We start from the raw sequence: 14,310 nt of genomic DNA, 5'->3' as shown, positions 1-14,310 counted from the left end.
CAGTAGTTGCTGTCTTGATAGAGCTTTCCTTTACAGGCATGTTATCTACCGTATCTACATTTGAGGGTAGTGAGAGCTCTTCAGATTGTTTCTCTGTGGTCTGACTATGTGGTTCCTTGCTTATAGGAGAGCTTGCATTAGACTCTGTGATTTTGATCTTTGTTGCTGGCTCTGATGTCTCAGTGGATTGTGGCTCTATTTCTTTTTCTGAAATGGCTTCCATTTCACTTACCAGAAGTGTCTGAATAACATTATCAATTATAGGTGCTTCCTTGCTCCTTTCAGGCTCCGTTTCAAATGTATTAGCATATTCTGTCTTTTGGACCTGGCACTGTTCTGGCTCACTTTTCTCTGTGTTCTGTACCTCTGTTTGGTCCTCAGTTTGTTCTACAATTTCAGCCTGTTCTACATCTGCTGTCTCTTTTAAAACATGAGGTGAAGGAGGGGCATCTTCCTTAACTATTTGCTTGGTTATAGTTGCTACGCCTTCTGTGTTTTTATTCAGGATGCCAGGTGCTTGTTCTTTGCTCTCTTCTGGTACTACCTGTGTACTCTTCGGTACTGTCTTTGCTGTAACCCCTTGTTCTGCATCTGTTTTTTTGACATCTTTAGCATCAACTTTGGCTGAGACTGGCTCAGACTTGTCAGCTGGGGCCTGAGTTATGCTGGGCATCCGTGTTAGCATTTTGGCGGGGGTGGCAGTGGCAGTAGGTGCAGGAGAGGAATGGGTGAAGGATGCAGCACGGGCTGGGGAGGAGGGAGGGGTGGGTTCGTGTTTGGCTGGTAGCTTGGATGGAGAAGGTGTAGGTGGCATATCCCCAAGTTGCCCAGAGAGAGCCCTTTGGGTCTGGCAGTTTAGGCAGAGCCATTCTTTCTGTAAAAAAAGGAATAATAGCAAATTTGAGATGAAGTTTTGAAAGTTAAGGTGCTTCAATACATTTCCCGCCTCTGATTCAGAGATTTTTTCATGTTCCACAACACATTTAACTAATAAACATCTAATACTACAGCAGAGGATAACTCACTCTATTTCTAAAGTTCTTTAAAATGTATGTAACCTAAAAGATTGTTCATTTATTATTAATAGTAATGGGATGAACCTTAATCAGTTCAATGTCAGAAAAACCTGTTCAGCAAAAAACTGCACCTTAACAGTTAACAGATGTTAGTGAATATATGGAGTGAACACATATACATTTGTATGTGTAGAGGTGGGTGTACTGGTCTTTATTTTTAGGCTAATAGTGAAGTAAAACAAGCTTAAAGATTAAGCAGCTTTAAGCAGTGCTGTGTGGATATACTGTATGGCATTCCTCCAACTCACAAAAGCAGGCTACACAAAATTATATATTTACAGACAATTAAATCTGCTAGCAAACACATTGGAAAATGCAATAAAGGAAATGTGGTCTATACTTGTACAGACAAACTAGCATCCTTTCAACATAATTTACTAGAGAGACGACATGGGGAAAAATTCCATCCCCCACTTAAGCTGTGATTGAGATTTGAACACAGCTCAATTAAAACTAACAACTGTTTATAATGGCTGTTTCTCCGATATTCCATCCCACAGGAATTTATTTAGATTTCAAAGATGTTATTTTCCAAAGAAAAACACTGGAGCTGCTGAAAGCTACAAAAAGAACAACACCTGAAATTGACTGAACCTTGTGATGTCAAGCAGAGCACTCCATGACACTGTATGCACCACAAATGGTAACGTCAGAGATGAATATTACATGTTCGTGGGGGATGCAGATGCCACATGCAGGCAGTCCTCTCATGAGGAATCATGCCCCACTGGCTGACGTAAATTCAGAGCGATCTATGTTAGGCTTCAGTACTAAGGCATGCTTAGCTACGTTTTGGTTCTCCAATGGCTTTGCTGCAAGGTTTAGTCTAAATCTAGAGGAGGTCTGGGATCCCTGTTCCATTCGAGGGCAGAGACACTCTGAGATATGGATATTTCATACCACACACAAGTTGTATGGCAAGACCCATTACTGTATTTGGTGTGCAAGGACAGAGTTCAAGGACAAAGACACACGATCCTAATGAAACCCTATAAGATGAAAGAGTGATGTGCTTGTAACCTTATGAAAGGTACTTGTATTTCAACATTATGCAGAAAGGTACATCAGAAGAGAAGGAAATATTATCCTTCCTAAGGAAAAAATGACCAACAACTACAAATCAAGGAAATTAGGAAAACAAAAACGTAAAGACTTTAAAACAGTCTGGTCAAACACTGCAGTAAAGTTCCCTGAATTGCATTACTGCCAATTATTATAATGATGAGCAAAAACAGAAATCTGCTCTCACTTCTAATATAGCTTAAAAATTAAACTTGGACTTGAAAATGAAAGTTGTGACCCTTTTTATGCAATTCATCAGCAACAAAGTGATCTGCCCATGTGCCATATAACAAATGACAAAATCAGATAAAGGCAATGTAGACTTGGAACTGAAAAAAAAAAACACACACAAAAAAAAAACAATCCATTTGTCTCACAGGCTATCGACTTCAATTATAGTATGAAACATCAATTTAGATTTTTAAATTTTATTTAAATTTCTGGCCACTAACAGCTAACCACCTCTGCTTTATTTGCCTAATATACTCATGTATTTCAAAAAGCACTAAGATTTACTAGCCTCACAAACAGAGGCATTAAATCCAGCAGCCTCAGATGTGAAGAGACTGGAACTGATGCGAAATAATGAGAGTTCAGGCAGTCACATGATTTGTGGCTTGGGCTGAAAACACTGCTCATCTTCTCATTCTTTTATACTTGCTGAGTTTGCAGACAGGAATATCAGACAGAGCAACATTAAGTTTTTTATGAGGGCCTATATAATCTATGTCAGTCTTCTTTAGAGTATCTCAGATTGATGATAAGGGATTGTATCTGAGATTTATTACAGATTATTTGAAAGGGAAATTTTCCACAAAGGATGTAGAGAAAAAAAGCTATAGAAAAAATGCATGTTAATGGAGCAGTCCATTTTAATTTTGTAACTTTTTCAGTGGAAGTGTTTCCCATGAAGTTTGAAAAAAAAGGGAAAAAAAAGAGCATTATTTATGAAAATGAAAATTCCAAAAGCACGGTAGGAAAAAAAAAATCATCCCATCCTTCCTTCCTAACAAAACCATCTCTTATTTTTATTTTGATACCATTTCAAGAGGGATTTTAGCTTCTTGATTACTAAAGGTGTAACAAAAAGGTTTTCTTACATACATGTAAGCTCTTTCTTCTATGGGACATGCCACTGATCTGAATTTAAGTTGCCATTTCTGTCAATCAGGAAAACTGTGCTTTATAATCCCTATCCAATGGGTACAGATGGGTGTGCTTACTCTCAAAGCCACAATGTGTGTATGTGTGAAATCTGTCAATAAAGGTGTGAAACTGAGCCAAATTTACTAAAAGCCCAAAGGCTGCCACACACTTATTTAGCTAATGCAATACACTCACTTACAAACCTACCATATGAATTGCATGTGTAAAATAAATGTAAAATAATGAAAAAAAAAAAAAAAAAAACATAACTATGGCAATACTTTCACTCAGATGCTTTCCAAACCTTTGTCATTATAATTTTTGATGTCAAATTTACCAGTTTTACTGAAGTGACACAATAACAGCATTTTGGTAGAATCACTGGTTACCAAGGTAAATGTTTAAAGGGCTAGTAATGTAGGATTATCAAAACTATAGCAAGTATACTGTAAGTTTAACCAGATTTATATACACAGAATAAGCGTTTTTATTTACTTTATAGTCAAACTGTTTTTAACTTCTGTCATAAACACACAATAAGCAAACAAATAGAAAGTCACATTTTCTCAATAACCTTTCCACACACTTCCTCCTCCAAATTCTAATATCATTCACCGCCTCCTCTCTTACTCTCAATGCTCTGTCTTTCTCTCCTCCTCTCACATCCACCACCCCTCTTCCTCTCCTTATTAGCTAGCTACAGTAGGTCTGTGCGAGGTTCAAACTTCCTGTAAGACTCTGTGCTGGCACCATACTGATTTCCTGGTGCTGCCGGCACAGTTAAAATCTGCCAGTTTTCATTATACTAAGTGTATGATGTTAACAACACATTAAGATACACATTAAAATTTGAGTCAGCATAACACGTGTATTTCTCAGTGGTGAGATTGCTGTCTTTGTACACTTGGTTTGGAGCTTGGTTTAATGGAAAGGGTGCCTAGTGGCTGTCTCTCCTTCATACACACAAAAAACACCTTCACATCTAAAAATACGACTGCTTTCAAAACATCAGGGACAGGATGGCACGTGGTGGACACTGCAGGAATGCGTCAGGCTTAAAAGAGAGCCTTTTGAACTCAAAGAAAAACACACACACTCACATACATGGCAATAAAAGCTTGCTGCCACAAAGAGGAACATCTCCAATGATGTCCTGCAGTCATTCTTGGCTCTGCCTCTACCACTCTTTTGCCACTCTGGCTATTTTTGCCCTCAATGTACAAGAGAATACAGAGGCACAGCTTTGACTGCGAGCCAGACAGACAGGTAGAATAAAATACAGATAGATTGGAGAATTTAAGTCGAACTGTATAATTAAGCCAAGAATAAATAATGTATATTCCAGACTCCAGATAAAACAAATATTTGGTGTCTCAGCGTGACAGGACATTCACATGGACACATCGTCCTGTAGATTAAGAGACTCGGAGGTGTTATTAAGAAATGCAGGCTAGAAATCAGAAGATTGCTAAAGATAAACAAAGCAAACATCATAATTAGACAGACGGACAGATCTCCATGGCGATGGAAGGCACACAGACACACACGTCTGTACACATTATATAAAGTGATGAAAGATGGCACTGTATCTATGGGAACAGAACAAGCAGACAGAGGACGGCTGAGTAGCTCTTTAAAGCGGATATGAAGTGTTCGAGCTGAAGTATTTGGAAGAATTAAGGAGTTTAACTTCTCATTTCTAATAAAAAAAAATGTGAACAGACGTGCGAAATTTGGGAGGAACATCCTGTCAATACACATAACATATTTATTTTTTAAACTTTTCATGTATGCATGCACGTATGTATGTATATAAATATTTAAATCCTAAATATATTATTAAAATTTAATTACATTTTAAAAAAGTATCATAATACAATCAAAGAGTCAAAAAACAAACCATTTTTTGTGACACACATTGACTGTTTCTCAGTTGTGGTGCCATTTTCACCACAACCAACATTTATATAAATAATATTTTGTGAAAATATAGCAAAATACTGTATTTATATAAAAATACTGCTTTATAACTAAGACAGAGGAGACTGTTATTTTATTTCAAATGTGTTAAAAATGTCATTTCCACCACAGAATGCTATTCAACACAATAATTACACATAATTTGAATAAAATTAAAACACATAATTTGAAATGTGGTCAAAATGACAGAGGTGGAAATGTTCATGCTTTTTTAAAAATTTAAAAACATGAAATATGTTTTAGAGGCAGAGAAAGCAAACATATTTTGATGAAGAGAACAAAAATATTTTTGGTAACACTTTACTTAAAGCCTTTATATATAGTGCATTCTAAAAGTAGTTTTAATGCATTAATTATGCCTTGGAATGCACCTTATAATGCATTGTACAATCTCATGTATAATTGTAACCACAGTTAAGACATTATGACACTTATCAATTTATTGTCACACTGTGCACTTTAAATTTGTTATAATTATTTACGACAAGATAAAATGTATTACAAAGCATATTATGAATAATTATAATGCAATATAGCTGTTAATAACCCTTTACAATGCTTTATACATAAAGGCTTAATGTAAAATGTTACCATTTTTTTCTTGATGAATCATGCACATTGAGACTAGGAACACATATTTAGAAAGTAAATTATGATTTCATTTTGACTTGTATTTAAAGTGTTAAAATGCATATTGACACTATTATTCTCTGTTGAAATGCATCCTTTTTATCAAAGCTGAATCAAATCAGGTCAAAGACAGAATGCGATCACACCTGCTCTGCAGCTATAGAGAGACAGCACAATAGCATGAAGCAGTTCTGGCTGCTGGATGCTCAGATTTAGGGAGGTGGTTGATTATGTAAAACTGTGGAGTTCTGCTGTGAGGGAGGCCACGCAGTGCTGTACCTGACCCCGGGCTGGAAATACTGAGGAAGGGGGGTCAACTAAATCTATTATACTGGTGGAGTGGGAGGTGGATGGGTCACAGTGAGTGGGTGGGCAAAATCATGGAGAATAGAGGCATGGCAAAAGACAAACAACATGCACTTGATTTCATGTTACACTGGGCTGTCTGTGACTGTATGCATGGAATGTATGGGTCATCTTTGAGGTGGGGGTGCACTGTGGGGAGGGATGACACATCAGGTGGCTGGCAAGTGACTCAAAGCCTAAGGCAGATGGCCAACCAAAAAAAAAAAAAAAAAAAAAAAAAAAAAAAAACCCCGAGAGTGTGAAATCTAATCCCTGGTCCAGTTCTCTGTGGGACTGTTGTGAAACTGTCAACACTGTGCCACACAGAAAAAGCGTCACACCTGATTTGTCCAACAATGCCTACCTCATTAGCGATAAAAGGACGATGTTGAATTGCTTATCAGCTAAAATGACATGTGCAACTAAGCGCAGTCCTGCCAATTATGAATTTGGACCACTAAAATCATTGATATAATAGTTAAACAAGAGAATCTGATTAGACTCTGCGGATACAATTAAATGTCCTGGATTAAATACTGTCAAGGTAAAGGTGTATTTCATGTTCAGAACAAGTTAAGTTTAATCAACAGCACTGGTAGCACCACGTTTACTTCCACAAAAATTCATTTTGAGATGTCCATTGTATTTATGCATGCATTTTGATTACTGTATGTGTTGTGGATATAATACTGCAATAGGCAGTATTTTATTGTGTATGGCTTAACCCCATTCACTTCTGTTATTCCTCACTGTAATCCAGATACTTGATTTTTAGCATAGGACAGACATCGAAAATGAAGTTGAAATTAAATTAGAGGTTATTTACATTGAATCTGACATGTTCCTGCGAGGCTTGAGCAAAATTTTTGTTTAAACTAGTGCTGTCAAACGATTAATCGCGATGAATCGCATGCAAAATAAAAGTTTTTGTTTACATAATATATGGGTGTGTACTGTGTATATTTATTATGTATATATAAATGCAAACAAACGCATGTATATATTTAAGACAAATGTGTTATATTTGTATATTAAATATATGTATATATAATATAAATTATATAAATATAAATATATGCATGTAAATATTTTCAAAATATATATGTGTGTATTTACTTACGCTTTGACAGCACTAGTTTAAATAAATAGAGCATGTTAGATTCTGGGCAAATTCTTAAATGCTTTGTGTCTTATATTATACACAATCTGTGATGGGTCTAGGGAACATTTCCAGCCTTCTTCAAAACAACCAGCGAGAAATGCCAAGAATGAAGATGAAGAAAGTATAGAGACAGAATGGGAGTTATAGGAGATTCTAATTCAAGTCATATAAATCCATGGAGGAGGATGAGGCAGAGGAGCAGCGCCACAAGGAATTCCAGTCACATGAATAAGTGAAAAATCTGATGGAGAAGGTGTGTTGCCACTAGAGAGATAGGTAAGAGAAACAATGAAGAGAAATGGAGAAAATCTTTGAAAGCTAAAGTGTGTCATATTAAACCCTTGTACATATTGTGAGATTTTAAAATATGGCCCTAAAGTGGCCTTTAGAAAAACTCAGCTGTTGCCCTTTAAATCCTGTTAGCTCAAACAGATTACTACACAAACTCTCACATGCACACTCGCCCCACATTGTCACAGTAGCACAAGTAGTGTTGAAATCTCACAGGAAGAGAAAGACTAAATCTAATCTCAAGTGAGGATGTTCTTCGAATGGAAGCTCTTCAGCACTGAACCTGATAACGCAATTTTGTACGGCCTTGAGCCTTTTTGATCAGGACGATCTGACAAATAAATAACACACTACAAAGGCATGTAGTCTTATGCATTAACGTGTACTATAATAAGGCCTGTCTGCAGTTAAAAATGACAGGACTCTCTCTGCTTCTGGTCTAAGCTAAATGGGGATCAGTGTTGTCAGCCATCTTGGTAGGGTACTCTTGACAGTATAATAAGTGAAGTCATTGGCTGCACCATGTGAGGTGAAACCAGACGCACATGCTCAGGCTAATCTGCTTGGAAAACCTGAAATAGACTCACGGGATTACAGAGAGAATGAGCAACCTGCTGTACAAACCCACGATCAAACACAGGGGGTGTTTTACACGTGAGAGCCATCAAAGGCCACGCCGCAGAGGTCAAAGCATTTCAGCTTAGCATAACCTGTTCATACGGATGGAAGAACACGTGAAGTTACCTTGAGGAATGTTATAATTTGTTTAAAGATGTGCTCTCACTTGGAATAGCAATTCTTGTTGCAAAGAACTATACAAAATGAACTAATTACCACAGTAAGCAGAACATTTTATTTCACACACAAAAAAATCATGCACTGTATAATAATGATAATATTAATAACCACTACCACAAAATGTACCAGAATATACCCAATTAGGCTTATTCTGCAGCAACTGATTTGGTAACCAGTTTAATTTAGTGGCTTCTTTCCATATGAAAAACACTGCAAGTTTGTATGTTAGAGGACAAAACTTCAAATGAATACATTTAAATTATCAGTCATAGTCAAATACACTTACATTTAAAAAAAAAAATAAAACACACACACATACACATATTGTGAGATCTGATAAAGCTCCAGGAAGACAACTTTGTGTCCCATAGGAGACAATTATTAGCTCTGAGTCACACAGGCAGTTACCCTCACCGGGCAGACTGATGTTGACACACCGGTCTGCATGCAAGTGTTGCTCTACACAGGCAGATCACAAAGAGCAAAAGCATTTTTTGCAACTTTATCAGATCTGAGAAGAAAAAATACAAATCATATTTTTAAAACCTTATATTTCCAGGTATCCAAGACTGTAAGTACCCTGTAATTAGCTACTATACATTATAATTTAGTAGGTAATTATAGAATATATAGTAACTAACTAATTATAGAACCTATTAATCAACAAAAGTCCTCAAGGTCTATTTCCTTCATCTAGGCAACTCATGCTAATATGAATCATAAAATGACAGCAAATCTTAGGCATAATAAACACATTAAATTTTTTACCATTTTATATAGTTCACATAATTTTTTTATTAATTCTTCATGACAGAATTTTCATTTTTAGATGAACGATCCTCTCAAATATATTCCTTTGCTCATTTTTAAAAACATTAAGACATACCCTACCTACCTTCTGAGTTCACTAAAAAGCAAAGGCTAATTTCCAACAGGAAGTGAATTGGTGAGTCATCTGAGATGGGATCAGACTATGAGTGCAGACACATTCTTAAACACATTCACTCGAAAAAGCTCAGAGTGCATTGGAATACACAGTGAAGTGTCAAGCTTTTTAAGTAAACAGAGACAGGAATGATGAGACTTATGTATAATGCAACAGAACAATCAAAACTTCAAAGAGCAACAGCAAAAGGCAATTCTCCAGAGAAATGCTTGAACAGTAGATCACCCAAAACCCATTGTAAATCACACCTTTGATCACAATAAAAAAGGAGCACATATAGTATGCACACTTAAAAATTGACCAAAATAAAAAACCTGTTGACTCATCTTGTTCACAGAAAAATATACAAATTCTTGTCCAATAAAATGCCCTCTGGAATAAGCATGTCCCATCCTCCTAAAGTATAAATACCACCTGCCTATGACAAGCTAATGTAAGTAGCATAAATAGTCTTTTAGTGTTTCCGGCCGTGATGAAATACTAAAAGCTACAGGCAATAAACAGAACAAGCTCTTTGAGGTGTTCCAGCCCAACTTCCTGTTTTAATAGGAAATACACCAATAAACTAAGGTAAAGAATTGCTCTAAAACACTTAAACAAAGAGCTGCAGCAGAACTCTTACCTCTGAGAGATGTGGAGTGGGGTTGAATCCACACAGGTTGCACACAGACTTCTGGCACTCTGTACAGATGCTATAGTTAGGTGACTCTCCTGATCCCATGTTCAGCTTCACTTTACAGAGTGGACAGCAGGACTGGGCCTCAGAGCCTGACACTGGAGTCGAAGACTCCTCTACTTCTGTTGATTTTGGAGGGGGCATGTCTGCTGATGCTTTTCCTTCAGCAGCTGTAGGTTTTGGAGATGCTGTGTCTTTGGAATAAGCAGGTGGTGTTTCAGGAGGTGACTCTGAGCCTGAGTCAGGGAGGGATCCGGGAGGGGAGTCTGCTTCAGACCCAATGAGGGAATCAGGGGGCGAACCTGGAGGAGATTCTGGGGGAGACTTTGATTCCTCCCCAGAAATTAGATTGGTGGCAGAGCTCAGGATGGAAGAGCCAAAACCAAACATCTTTCCAGACACGCTCTCGGCAGACTGAGAACTTGCTGGTGTAGGTTTAGCTGACTCTGTGAGACCACTGAACCCACTGAAGAGTTTTCCAGTGACCGACTCGCTGGCCTGAGCAGTAGAGCCGGCCTGAGGTTTGGTTGACCCACCAAAACCACCAAAGAGTTTTCCTGCGACTGACTCTGTAGCCTGGGCACCTGCAGAGGGTTTTGTCACCTCTGTCAATCCTCCCAGACCAAATCCTCCAAAAAAGCCCCCTCCATCTTGTTTTGGAGTAGTTTTTGCAGGAGAAGGCTGAGGACTACCTTTTGGGCTCTGTGAAGGTTTTTGAAGAGGTGGTGGCTGTCCACGCTTGGCCCCTAGTTGTCCAGGCTGTGGTCCAGATTTTGGTGTAGTTGGAGGTGTACTTCCTTTCCCAGTATCAGCAATACTCTGTTGTTTGGTCAGCATTGGGGGCTTCTTCCCTGGCTCACCCTTAGAGGGAGACCCAGACGGTGGCTCCTTCCTTTGTGGGGAGGGAGGTGCAGAACCCTGCTTGGGGGGCTGTTTCATCATTGGAGGTCCAGGAGGCTCCATGCCCCCCACTGCCCGCTGCATCTGACAGTTCAGACACAACCATTCCTTACCCTGTTGTAACAAACAGAGAAAGTTAAGGTACACAAAAACAGATGCAGCAAATACCATCTGTACCAGCAAATACCAGAAAATAGCAATCAAAATATTTTCATTTATAAAGCCAGCCACTCAACAGAAACACCCATTATGCAACATATTAATTTGTGGCGAACTTGCTGTTATCATTTATTCTTTGTAATCCTTTATTCTTATTGGATTGATTAGTAAGCCCTGAAAGTCGTGAATTTCCCATTTAATTATATGAATAACATTTAATTTATTTTTATTGTTGGTTTGGCTGAGTCATTTATTGTAATGCACTCTTTAAAATCCTTTAAAAAACAAGACTAATAACACTGTACACTCATCACTGTGTGAGTAATACTGTTATTCTCTCTAACATGGAACAGGAATAATGCCAAACGTCTGTATATTCATGCCTTTATAACCGATGAATGTAGTTTCACATTGAAAAACAACTTCCTCCACTTCCTGTCTGGGTGATGTAAGTGACCTTGATAATCTTCCACCTTCTGTGCCAATATTTTCCTCCCAAACTCATGGATGAGAGGAATTAGTGCAAGCAGCATTTTAGGCAGAACCAAAGAAGGGTTATTAAAACAAAACCCTGCAGCTTTAATTAACAAATATGAACTGCTTTTGCTGATGTCTTCAAAGAATGACTAGAATAATAGAACCTTGCACATTGTATACAAAAAGCTGACAATATATGCCACTCTTACATATATCTGGGTAAAAAGTGAGACCAGTGTGAGATCTATGTGAATGATGTATTGAAGGCTGCAGATATGTCTCTTACCGCTGAGTCTGGTGGACTGAAGCCGCACAGGCTGCACACCTGTTGTTTGCACTGAGTGCAGGTGTTGTAGTTGGGTGGCTGGTCTTTAGCCTGCAGATTCAGCTCAGTAGAATTACAAAGAGGACACACTGCTTTCCCTTGAACCCCCGGCCCAGGTTTACCCTGCTGTTGAGGTCCACTGGGTTTTGCTGCAACCCCTGCACCAGGCTTCCCAGTCACTTGTTGCTGGGGGCCTGGTCCTCCAGGTTCGGGTCCTTGTTGTCGTGGTCCTGGTCCACCAGGTTTAGGTCCCTGCTGTTGGGCTCCTGGTCCCCCAGGTTTGGGTCCCTGTTGATGTCCTGGTCCACCAGGTTTAGGTCCCTGCTGTTGGGTTCCTGCTCCCACAGGTTTGGGTACCTGTTGGGGTCCTGGTCCCCCAGGTTTAGGTCCCTGCTGTTGGGCTGCTGGTCCCCCAGGTTTAGATCCTTGTTGAGGTCCTGGTCCACTGGGTTTGGGTCCTTGTTGTTTGGGACTAGGACCTCCAGGTTTACCTTCAGGACCCTGTCCTTTAGGTGGACCTTGCTGAGGTGGCTTACCCCCTTGCTGCGGAGGACCCTTCCCCACTCCACTCTGTGGGCCAGGAGGCTTTGCTTCCTGTTTTGCAGGCGCCTCTTCCTCATCATCACCAAACAAACTAAACTTTGGGATGCTGGCAGAGGAGACAGCAGAAGAGACTGCACTCAGGGGGTTGGCCCCACTCAAGAAGCCAGACGAGAACATGCCAGTTCGTGGTTGTTCTGGGTCTTTGGGCTCCTGCCGGAAACGTGATTCAAGAAGGCTGAGGGAGGAGGGGCTCCGTCCAGGCTTTGGCTTGGGAGGCGGCCCCTCTCCAAATGCATCTACAGTCCTACTTTTACTGAGACCTGCTGGGACTCTGGTGCCACCAGCTTGAGTCTCTGGTGGCCTGTGGAGTGAACAGACATAAGGTCAACTTCACATTCATTAGCCTCAAGTCAACATAGATTTTGAAAAATCTGTGATTAACTGAAATGTACCTTATTTACTTAATAGCTATTGCGGATAAATTCCCCCCAAAAAATTCAAAGGCTACTGACAATTATTCAGACAATCAAATCAAAAGCATAATTCATACAGCAGAAAAATGTAAATCTAAAATGGGCTCCGTGGTCACAACGTAAGACAAACAAGCTTGAGACATATCCACAATACATATGCAGTCTACTACTGTTGTCAGTGAACAATATTGAAATAGTTTATACATTCTAAGAGACTGCAGCAGCAAAACACACAGAAAAAGTCAAAAACAAAGTTAATTGTCAATGTTTTTATCACAATTAAATGTGACTAAAAAATGCAAAGGCTAACTCAGGACATGCCAGAACTTAAAGCCACAAAAAATGGCCAAAAGCTCAAATTATATACCAATGGTTACCTATAACCTTCAGATTGTAGTCAAAGATTTAACAAACATATTTGAATTTCCAAGTTATGATATCAAAGCTCCCATGCCAGAAGATGGCTCTCTTGGTTATTAGTGCTTTAATAAATATAGGGTTTTCCTGCATTTGGGCTATAAGGCTATTTAGCACATCTCAATACAGAGAGAAACCACCTCTCATGTAAGAAGGCAGAGACTGTCACAAGGCAACCTGCCACCTTTCTTTTAGTGCATTTGTCCATTGTTTCTAGAGATATTTCTAAAAGCCTGATGTCAATTTTTACATCTGTAAAGTTTCTCATGCCTTTATGTTATACTAGTGATGCCACCTGAGAAAACAAAATAAGTGTAATTACTTATCAAAATATGATAATTTTAACAGAATTTATTTATTAAAAAAAATGCTAACTTAAAATAACATTTCTTAGTTTTTGGCCCATTTTCACCATAATTTAATTTCAGTGCATCACTATTGTTAGCTCAGTGGCTGTTCAGCACAGCATCTTAAACGGTTATTGGTTCTCATGGGCGTTATTTTACATATATTTGAGTGTTCTGTCATTCAGCCTCCCAAAAAAGATCATCACGCCACGTCCAATATTCGTATTGTTTCTGATCGAGTGTCGCTCTTCACTTAGGCATCGCTGCAAGCGTTTCAGCACCACGGACAGCGAACAATATATAATATAACTGTAACACAGTCCTCGTTTTCAGGTGTAATACTACACCCACGCTCCCCAAAAATAAGCAAAAGCGATCAATGAGCATGATGGCATTTGTGCTTGTGTTGCTATATTTAGTCATATTAATATTTATACCCCCTCCCCCCATTTGCGCTTGGGTAAAAATAACACATTTACGACTAAGCAACGTTAAAGACAAATTTTCAATTAGCGTACGAATGAGATCATGTCAAAGTGAATGTCGATCTCGTGCTT

General features: G+C 38.8%; 1 protein-coding gene across 12 annotated transcripts in view; it reads right to left on the bottom strand.

Annotated features, from left to right (window-relative positions):
* Positions 1-14,310, bottom strand: part of LOC109073077 (protein piccolo-like) — a 48,843-nt gene that overhangs the window by 28,532 nt on the left and 6,001 nt on the right. For all 12 annotated transcript variants that reach the window (XM_042721869.1, XM_042721863.1, XM_042721866.1 and 9 more), the window contains exons 2-4: positions 11,935-12,877; positions 10,059-11,126; positions 545-874 (exon numbers count right to left, since the gene is read on the bottom strand). In XM_042721869.1, the coding sequence (XP_042577803.1) occupies positions 545-874; positions 10,059-11,126; positions 11,935-12,693 (2,157 nt within the window). In that variant the 5' untranslated portion in view covers positions 12,694-12,877. The remainder of the gene's footprint in view (positions 1-544; positions 875-10,058; positions 11,127-11,934; positions 12,878-14,310) is intronic.

This window comes from Cyprinus carpio, chromosome B4, assembly GCF_018340385.1.
Source record: "Cyprinus carpio isolate SPL01 chromosome B4, ASM1834038v1, whole genome shotgun sequence".
Lineage (NCBI taxonomy): Eukaryota > Metazoa > Chordata > Actinopteri > Cypriniformes > Cyprinidae > Cyprinus > Cyprinus carpio.
The sequence above is the reverse complement of the archived record's forward strand: the minus strand, read 5'-3'. Positions and strand labels throughout refer to the sequence as shown.